The following is a 10,720-nucleotide window of genomic DNA, read 5'->3' on the forward strand; positions in this document are numbered from 1 at the left end:
GGGGAACATTTCGATAACAGCGCATATTTATAATGTTATGTTTTGATTTGTGTTCTCTAAATTCTATTTCACGAAAATTAAATAAAAGTCTGGTGGAAAAAAAAAGAAAAAAAAAAAGATTTGTAAGGGCCACTTATGAACAAAGAGTAAAAGATAAAGGTTGGTAGGAAAATTGGTATAATATTTTTTTGTTATTCCACACTATATCTGCATTCTTATATGCTGAATGAAAACTTGTGTTTATGAAATGCTGTTTTTCATCTTTTATGAAATATTTTAATGATTTGACATGTTCACATTCACAGCTGATTAATGTAAGTTTGCTCGGCAAAGTTCGACTAACAGATTTAACAATCACTTTATTTCCGCTTTAACATATTATAGAACACACTTGCTAACATTACCATGTGCTTTGCATTCAAATAAACAGAATTGTTAATGCTATCAATATTTATAGCTGAATACAAAATGTTTACGAACCAATATTAATGTTCATTCATTACCAATGTTTTTAAGTGTGTGAATTAAATTAAAATGTGCTGTAATTTATAACTTCTGATCTAAGAGTCCCCTATAAAATTACAAGATATGCTTTTCTCAATGCAAAATGCAATGCAACTTCACAGTGATCTCCCTTGACCAGCAGAATAGACCTCTGCCACAACTTCTAAAAATAGCAGCCAATTGTATAAAACTGGTTAAATTTTTGGTTAGGTCAAAGTTGGCCAAAATGTTTATTGATTGGTCAATATTCATATTTTTTTATTTTCAACCAATCAAATCATTTAAATGTGCAAACTAGCCTAAAGATAACCTGTGAACAACTTATCCAATATTTATACAATTGGCTGCTGCAGCTGTAAGATAATATTGATTTTGATCATCATGGTGTGATTCGGGTGATGGTTGTGATTCCCTGTACCGCTTACTCTGGGTAGCTAAGGGAAGTAACCAATCTATTGAGTTTTTCATAGGGTAGTGTCCCTGAAAGTATTTTTATGAAAATGAACTTGTTGGTTGTGTTTGTTTTTTGGTCATAAGATTAACTCGCTGCTACAAGGTATCAGATGTACACATAAGCTTGACATTTCATTGAGCAATTGTCAAGAATGCTTAATTTGGATGAATGGGAACCCAATGTTATTTTGGTATTATTTAATATGGTATATTGCTCACTAATTATTAATATATACAATGTACAATGATTTACTAAAAAGAAATTTCAGATTTTCTAAGAAATATCAGGTATAGTTCTTGCAGATTGTGTTTTTTTGTCACATATTTCATCAAGCATGTAATGACCAACAGTTAAGCATAATTCACTCTTTTAAGGTAAAAAAGCTTGATTGTAGCATATATTTTTTTCTGTTTTCATCACATCACACATTATAAATGATACTCCAAAAAAATATTGGTTCACCAGAGATCCAAAAATCACATAAGTTTACTTATGATACCTTCAATTGATGTTTATTATAACAAACCAAGGTGCCGGTTTTAACTTTTGCCGTTTTTTTAAACGTTGATATTTTGCTTTTTTTACATGTTATTAACTGAAAAAGACTTAATGAAATGTTTGTCACATCCGAAACATCTTAGTACTAACTTAACATGGTTATCTTGCATTTTCAATGCATATTATGCTGTACAAAACAGGGGCTGATCCAGAAAATGATGATTGAGTTGGGGTTACGCCCCTCCCTCAAAACCAAAATTTAAAATGTTCGTTGTCACAGTAGGGGTGTTTGGTACTCCCTCAAGAAAATTTTAATATTTTCTAGTCCGAAATGGTGAATTAAGAGGGTATTTTATTACTTAATTTATGGCATGTTATCATTCACTATCAATTTCCAGTATTTTTGACATAAAATTCCTTTTTGTGACCAAATATGCTGATGTGTTATTAATAAGAAATATGTATAAATTGATAACATGTATTTATCTTCTGTATTTTTTCAGAGCCTTGCATTTCTTGACTCCTCACTTACAATGAATACTCCAACGAAAAATGAAAGGTAAATATCTCAGGACTATATATGTTGTTCAAGGTCAAGGTTGCAAAGGCAAAGGCCATGTGGATTACTCGTATGAGTAATGAGAAACAAAACACAAAGCTTTGAATAAATTCTGGGTTATCATTTAAAATATCATAAAATGATGTTATTAAATATCATTGAGTAAAATGTTAAAATGTATTTTACAAATTCCTGAAGAAGCATAGCTGGGTGGAATTTTTTTTGTATTAATTTATAATATGCATTACATCATGTATTTTCACTTTTATATAACAGTCTGTTCACACCAAATAGTGTGTTGATACTCATTTATTATATCTTGATTGTAAAGATAGGTTATATAAGCTCATGTGAATGGATCACTATTGAGTTCTTTTCTAAGGTACATGTAGAATCCAGTAGATTAATTTGTCCACTTTGAGTGGCCATTCAGAGAGAATCACCTGTGGGGTTCGAACGTATAACCACACCTATAACCTGATTATCTGCTATGATTATTTGCCATATAAAAAGTAAATTATATTCCTGACTTATATTATTATTTTCAGCCAAAAAGCAATGTCGCTTACCAAACATTTTAATGAAGAAGTGAACAAAACTCTAGCAAGGAAGTCACAGGATCTTGGAATTACGAGGTAAGGCTTACATGGGGGTTATTCACACAATCTTAGTTCACCCCTTAGACTGCAGCCTGTGGCACAAGGTATGGAGCTATCTGATTGATCATTGTTAAATCGCGGTCAGTGATAAATTAATTGATGAAAATATCAGTTTGACATCCATTGTGTATTGTTCAAAGTCAGTTGACCATCGAAGACGAGTAAGACGTGTTCTTTGATTGTCCCCAGTCAGGGGCATACCTAGATAATACACGCTATTATGCACCAAAATTTGCCATCCGTTTTTTGACATTCAAACAATTTTTGACAATATATGCAACATGTTACTTAAATCCATGAGTTAAACAAATGCTTAAATTATGTTGGAAACACTAGCTATGACCCTGCAAGTCTATCGATAAACTTTTAAAAATAACATAGTTTTGTTCCCATGTTACAGTTGCTGGTCATCGGGTCACGGTGAGTTCCAGTCGACCATGCTTCTGTTCAAGGATATCGACGTGGAGACAGACTACATCAGACGTCTCGATCCTGCTTTCAGATTCTGTGCTGCATGTGCGGCAATACTTTTCACAGTGCTCGCTATTACACAGCTACTTATTCTGCCCACGTAAGCAAGATAACATAAAAGCAACAGCCAACTTGATTTTACAAAATAAAAAATAATAAATCATGAATATTATAAAGACAATTGCGTTTAAAAGTCACAGAATTATTTAAAATGAGAAAATCACAAAATTCATACCAAAAACTCTAAAAGAGAGCTTAGCTTTATCCTGTGTTTAAGGGACTTTAAAGTAAGATTGTGTGGGAATTTGGTGCCAGATAATAAGATGTAAAAGCTTTAAATCATAATTGTAAAGCTCACTGTAACATGCAGTTTCACTGTCTGCAAGAACATTAGTTAACTGCTTTCGTCTTGTTCTTTATTTTCATAAAAAAAATTATTTCCTAATTCTAAGTACGGTACCACGGTAATTAATTATTTTCAAGGAAATTAAACAGTTTTTAAGTTTGAGTATTTCTTACTTATTTAAGATTTTTTAAATCTTTTTTTGTCATGTTGTAAGACAAGTATGCTTGTTTATCATTACAGAGGCCCCGCAGTGATATCGTGTTTTGTGATTGGCGAAGTGTTCTACATTGTTCTTATTCTAGCTTGCTTTGCAAGCAAGATTTTGGTTAGTAGCTAAATGTACATTAAATCACTACATTGGGTACCTTTAATGATGTACCAGTAGATATAAACTTTGCAATCAATCAATATTTCCACCATTTTAAATAAGAGTACCAGTAACATTTATTGCTTTAAGATATAAAAGGATAATCAAGCATGCATAGCTTATTTTTTTTTTTACAAAGCCCCTCTTCTCTTTTTAAATACCATAGTATTCTAACACAACTAATTACAGCCTTTAACAGTGCATTCTGATAAAGTCAAGTGACGAAGTCTCATGTTATAGTTTAGTTCTTTGAACATAAAACACTGTATTATGTGAAATTTGAAAACAATATTAAATACTGAAAAATGATGTTCACTTCCACAAAACTCAAATTGCTATTTGAAATACAAAAATGTTTGTTTTTTTATAATTGTGAAAGCATTTATTATACCCCCACAAACAAAGTTTGACGGGGTATATAGGAGTGAGCTTGTCAGTCGGTCGGTTGGTCGGTCTGTCGGTCGGTCAGTCTGTCTGTCGGTCGGTCGGTCTGTCGGTTTTCATGGTTTCCGGACGATAACTCATGAAAGGGTAGACAGATTTGAAAATGTTTTGGTACACAGGTGTAACATCAGAAGATACAGGTCAAGTTTGATATTGGGGCTGGTGGGGCCAAGGTCAAGGTTCACTGTTACTAAAAATAGAAAAACGGTTTCCGGACGAAAACTCATGAAAGGCTTGACAGATTTGAAAAATTTTTGGTACACAGGTGTAACATCAGAAGGTACAGGTCAAGTTCGATATTGGGGCTGGTGGGGCCAAGGTCAAGGTCACTGTTACTAAAAATAGAAAAATGGTTTCTGCTTCATAACTTTAATTGGGCATGAGATATTGTGATGAAACTTGCTGTATAGGCAGCCTCTGTGAAGACTTGTGATTGAAAATGGGGCCAGTGGAGTAAAGGTTTTTGTGCACTGTTACGAAAATAGAAAAACGGTTTTGTCTTATTCCAGAAGAGATCACCTAGAGCATCAGCTAGTTTTTCTTGTCAGCAGTGTAACTTCTAAATTACTCAACAGATTTAAATAAAACAATACATGCATGATAAAAGAAGATGCAGTGTGCAGTAACCTTGGAGTTATGGCCTCTTTTCAAAGGAATGGTTTGCCATTCCTGTGTCCAGGCGGCATTTGGGGGTATTCGTCACTCCTGTGACAGCTCTAGGTTAGAGCATTCTAATTTATCTGTAATCATCATTATTTGTCCACAGGAGTTTTTCGGGCTTTTTGCAAGTGAATGGGGTCGAGCCCTGGGACGTACATCCGACTACATCATCGATAAACACTGGCTACGCACCTTTCTTGCTTTCTGTTGTGTGTTGCTCACAGCAACCATGTCCTGCATCGGCCTTGTAAGTTGTAAAATCATTATTTATTATCCTTTAAGATGAAGGAATTAATTAATTTATATTAAGCAGGAGTAATTTAATGTCCTCAAGCATAGGCAAAGGGGAGCTGAACACATTAATTTTGTGCATTTTCTACTTTGGATTAGTTTAGTATAATGTAACCTTTTAACCAAAGCTGAGCTGAAGTGAGGCAGCAGGTCATTGACATTTTTAAGCCCTCACAGCATTGTGGTTGATATTATCCTACTGCTCATCTGTCTCCTTTCTGGTCACACTGTTTATCATTTATCAATGTCTAACTTTCTAGCCTTGAACTTTTATGTTCATATTGTACAGTCAAAATAGACTTTTATGTACTTCCAACTTTATTGAACTAAATGTACCGATTATCTCAATCTTCTTTTTATATATAAATTTTATCATACAATTAATACTGGGGGTGTAAATGCACTTGAGCCCTTTTAATTCTATAGCTGGTTGTGTTTCTTGTCCCATAAATGAATACTTATAATATATTATATGTTACAGAGGAAATATAAAAACAAAAATTCATAATTTATTATATACAGAATTGTGTTTTCTTTTCAGAGTGATTGTAGTGATTTTCCAGTAAGTGTCCCCCAAACAAATGGCACCGATCCCGACCTTATAATGCAGTCGTGTGGATACCCAATGGTAGGATAGTGTAAATTTGGATTGTATTAGTATAAGTAAAACACAGGGCTATTTTTGCGCATTGATATATTTCTATTTATATTCATTTCAAACTGCATTATAGTCAACATATTTTTGAGTTCATTACTTTTTTTACTTTTGTATTTCATATTATTTGAAATTCTGCAGCAGCAATGAAATCCATCATTTTATTAAAAATATTTAAGACCAAACTATTTCCTTTGCCTTTGGTGCGAGCTAAATGTGTAATTAATGTTCTGTAGTTTGAATGGCTGATATGCCTACTAAGGACGGGCTCTGAGGGGCAACGTCCAAAAACTCTCTATTTTAGTACTGCTTTATAATATAATTAATTATATTGATTTTTTTCAATATTTACATATCAGATTTTATTTCTTCTTATTTCAGTACACAGTTGTGTGTAGCCTGTGTGTGCTGCTATGCAACGTGATCTTCCTGAACGTGCTCTTCTTTATCAAGCTGTCCCTCGCTATAGCAACATTTATCGTGTTCAACGTGTTGTTCCATGCTGGGACACATTCCATTTTGCCGTTTGCCTTTACTGAAGCAAGGTAGGGAAAATATGCATAGAGAGAATTGACAAAATAAACAGGCTTGATTTCTCGAAACTTCTTAAGTTTCACAGACTTAACTTTTTAAGCTTACAGGGTATTTTGTTTAGCAAAATTTCTACTTTTTCGTGATTATCAGACAACTTCCCTCAATATTCAGTAAAATCACTTTTAAAAAAGCTTATATCACTAATTATCGAAGAACAAAAATAGTGAGCTTAACTTAATCAGACTTAAGTTTTGAGAAATCGGCCCCAGGTGTCAAAATAGATGTATTGCGATTATTCACTGACTATTTAATTGTTGAACAATATTATTCATAATTAACAAAAGAATCTTCAATGAGATCCAAGTTCATATACATTTGTTTGTCAAAGGACTTTACATATTTTCCTTAGTTAAAAGATAATTTTAGTGATAACTACTCGCTTCAGGGTCATAGTTATTGATAATTATTATTGCAATGTTATTGAAGTGATTAGTGAAACAAATGTTTTTTCTCAAGAAATTATTATTATTAATGTTTTATCAGGTATTTTGGTTCAATGAGCGTGGGGGACCAGGCCTCGATGTATCTCACCATTTTATTGGTCACAATTGTTGTCCTTGACAGGCAGGTACGTAAATGGCTAGCATAGAGAGCATATTCTAGGAGTTTTAATAGTACATCTGTTTGAAAGACCAAGACCAAAATCAGAAAGATTCATTTTCTGCTCTGTTTAATGGCTTCAATTAAATGTTTTGGCAATTTTGAATTTTCAGGGTAATTTTTAATTAAAATGTTAGTGCATAAAATTAAACTTTGCAAGAACAAAATCATTTTGAACAAACATCTTTAGATCAATGTCTAAATCAGAAGATTGTTTTAAAATCACAGTAGTATAGATTATTAGATCTGTTTGGAATTGTTATCACATCCAGTAATCATTTATTTTGCAGGTTGAGTGCACGAATCGTCTCGACTTTATATGGCGTCGTCAGTGTCAGATGGAGGAGGAGGAAGTTAAGACGACGGCAGCACTCAACAAAATGCTCCTGGAAAACATACTCCCCACCCATGTGGCAGCTTATTTTCTCGGCCATACGCGTAGGGTAAGTGTCAATCACTACTGATGTTGTAATGTTGTAGATTGCTAGATGGCAGCTCTCAACAAATTGCATGCACTCAACAAAGTATCAGGAACACTTGAACATTCTTCCCTCTCCTGTGACTTCCCACTTTCTCAGACGTACATGCAGGATGAGTGTGTAAATCTCTTCTTACATTGTAATGTTAAGATATGCTGGAAATGTGCCTCTATTTCTAGAAAACAATGCAAAGAGTGTCAGTTCATCAGTCGCTTGTGATGTTGTTAGGTTTAGATGGCAGTGCAAGTGTTAATATAATGGCAGCACTCAACAAATTTGCTGCTGAAATTTTAACATTCTTCCCTCCCTGGCGTGTAGCTGCATTATATATATAACTTCCTTGGACATACATGCATGGTAAATCTTTTCTAATGTCTTAATGTTTAGAGGTACTTAAATAATGGTAACACTTAAGAAAATGCTGCTAGAAAACGTGTCAACAGATAATTCTTGACCATTTCAGGATCTGTACAGTGAGTCGTACAGCTGTGTGGCTGTAATGTTTGCCTCTATCCCAAACTTCAAGGAGTTCTACCAACAAAATAATGAGAACAAAAATGGGCTTGAGTGTATCCGAGTTCTGAATGAGATCATTGCTGACTTTGATCAGGTAAATGTTTGATAATTGGTATAGCCATGTGTATTTCTTAGTTAGAATGAGGAAAGAATTTGGAACAGAGCAGAGTCTCATCTTTAAACCAATTGCAGTGTGTTTTTTTGTTTAAAATATTTAAGGCATGGTTGCGAATGGTATTAAAAAACTGATTAATAAACTTTACATCATAAGTAGGAGAATAGATTGCATTTTTAGCATGATCACCGGTAGTCAAAAGCTCTATAAGAAATAATGTTAAACAGTGCATGATGTAATTTTCAATAGTAGTTCAGGGAGAAGGATTTAATTGTTATTTAAGTCCCAGATAGTAGCTCACTCATGTCTGATTTTCATCAATCAATAACACATATCCTTGCAAGCATGAATGTTAACAATTTCCTTCATAGAGAAGTGGCCACACCACTGACCCTAGTTAATGCCCTCATTTTATAACTTGTTAAATAACTAAATAACAGTAAAAATGCCGATAAGTGAGGCTTTAAACAGAGGCGTAAAAAGTTGTATCTATGAAGGAAAGGGTTTATTTAAATAAAACTATATTAATTTGCTCTTAGTGTTGATTTGTGCTGCTGAAAGGATGCCATTTAACAGCTTACCTCTATACACTAGTAAACAATACAACCTATTCTGATACAACATTTAAAGCTCTCGATTTTCCATGTTTAGGTAATCTCATAGCATAGGCATCATTTTTGGTGGTGGCTGCACATTGAGAATTCTTAAAGCCAATGCGTCATTGCCGTTATTAGCGTCATCATTCAAAAACTAATAAATTATTAAAGACAATCATATGAAACTTAGTACTGATGTTGCCAGCGCATGTATAGCATTGCCCATAACTTTGACTTGAATAAATGTTGAGTTATAACTCTTGCTTGACTTAAAAAGACAATAACAAGATAAGCATTGGCGTCAGCTCTCTTATTTCAGGGGTCTTCCTAATGACAAAATATCACCTTTCCCTTCAGTTGCTGTCTCGCAACCAGTTCAAAGGTGTAGAGAAGATAAAGACGATTGGCAGTACGTACATGGCGGCTACGGGGCTGGCCCCCGGGCTTGGCGGTGAGAAGGGTACAGGGGAAAACAATAGGAATTGGGAGAGTACTGGACCAGAGCAGGAGAGAGATCATGTGGTTAACATGACAAACTTTGCCTTCGCCATGATCAAGTTTCTGGATGACATTAATGATAACTCCTATAACCAGTTTCATCTGCGTATTGGTAAGTTTCATGTAGTCTGTTTGAAAATATGGCACAATTCTGTACAAATTTAAAATTAATGATAGTAAAGCTATTATATGTTGTTCTTCTGCTGCATTTGGGCGGGCGTTCTGATGGCATCCAGTATGTTATCCAATAAGTTTAGAAGCATTTTTCCAATCATCACCAAATTTGGTCAGAATGTGTTGGGCATAGTAATCTCAGACAACTAAATAACCGGCCATATTGCTTAAGTCACTCAAGAGTTATCTCCCTTTAATTATAGAAATGACCTAAAATCAGTCTTGTCTTATGAATAACTTATTGACCCTTTGTCCAATCATCACCAAATTTGGTTAGAATGTGCATGGGCATATCTCAGACAAGTTTGATAATCAGCCATATCTGTCGAATTACTCAAAAGTTAACCCCCTTAATTATAGAAGTTAGCCTAATTTTGGTGTTGTCTGATCAATAACTTTTTAAGCCTTGTCCAATCATCACTTAATTTGGTCAGAATATGTATTAGCATAATGTCTTGGACATATTCCATAACTGGCCAGGTTGCCTTAGACATTCCAGAGTGATAACCCTGAAATTAGCAAAAACTGTATTGTCCACTCACTAAATTTGACTAACAAACATCCAAATATTAGTGAACTTTGTGTGCTAAAGGATGGGGGTAATTTGCGCCAGTTGGCACTCTTCTTTAATTTTCCTGGTTTATACCACAGACAAGTCATATTGAGGGTGATTGAAGCCCTGAAGTCCTGTATGGCATGTATGGTACACAATCAATGTTATTTTCCTTTATGTTAAAAATAAGTATGTACTTTCCATGTATAAACCTTGGCGGTGTGCTGCCAGCAGTGATTTGCGCACTCTAGCCCCCATATGGCATTCAGGGGGAAATTGTTGATGTTAATACATTTTAAGTTGTTTTTATTTTATCATCATCATCATGTATTTTCCAGGTATAAACCATGGCCCTGTGATGGCTGGGGTGATAGGGGCACGGAAGCCCCAATATGACATCTGGGGGGACACAGTCAACGTGGCCAGTCGCATGGATAGCTCCGGCACTGAAGGAAAAATACAGGTCTGAATGCTGTGAGATTGTTTGTTTTTAACAGAAGATTACAGCTGACTAACATGTTAAACCTGAACTGGGTGAAGTGATACTCTCATTTAAAAAGTCTATGTTTAAATTATTTATTTTAAAAAGCTTTGTCCAGTAATTCAGGTGCTTAAAATTGAGACTCAAAAAGTACTATGTCTAATGTTTTGGGATCATAAAATGGAGACTCAATAAGCACTACATGT

General features: G+C 34.4%; 1 protein-coding gene across 5 annotated transcripts in view; it reads left to right on the forward strand.

The window, feature by feature from the left end:
- LOC128243159 (adenylate cyclase type 2-like) overlaps nucleotides 1-10,720 on the forward strand; it is a 65,965-nt gene that overhangs the window by 50,038 nt on the left and 5,207 nt on the right. For all 5 annotated transcript variants that reach the window (XM_052960735.1, XM_052960734.1, XM_052960736.1 and 2 more), the window contains 12 exons: nucleotides 1,960-2,015; nucleotides 2,564-2,650; nucleotides 3,075-3,245; nucleotides 3,732-3,816; nucleotides 5,069-5,209; nucleotides 5,795-5,881; nucleotides 6,290-6,453; nucleotides 6,986-7,070; nucleotides 7,393-7,545; nucleotides 8,045-8,191; nucleotides 9,166-9,418; nucleotides 10,372-10,496. In XM_052960735.1, the coding sequence (XP_052816695.1) occupies nucleotides 1,960-2,015; nucleotides 2,564-2,650; nucleotides 3,075-3,245; nucleotides 3,732-3,816; nucleotides 5,069-5,209; nucleotides 5,795-5,881; nucleotides 6,290-6,453; nucleotides 6,986-7,070; nucleotides 7,393-7,545; nucleotides 8,045-8,191; nucleotides 9,166-9,418; nucleotides 10,372-10,496 (1,554 nt within the window). The remainder of the gene's footprint in view (nucleotides 1-1,959; nucleotides 2,016-2,563; nucleotides 2,651-3,074; nucleotides 3,246-3,731; nucleotides 3,817-5,068; nucleotides 5,210-5,794; nucleotides 5,882-6,289; nucleotides 6,454-6,985; nucleotides 7,071-7,392; nucleotides 7,546-8,044; nucleotides 8,192-9,165; nucleotides 9,419-10,371; nucleotides 10,497-10,720) is intronic.

This window comes from Mya arenaria, chromosome 8 (genome assembly GCF_026914265.1).
Source record: "Mya arenaria isolate MELC-2E11 chromosome 8, ASM2691426v1".
Lineage (NCBI taxonomy): Eukaryota > Metazoa > Mollusca > Bivalvia > Myida > Myidae > Mya > Mya arenaria.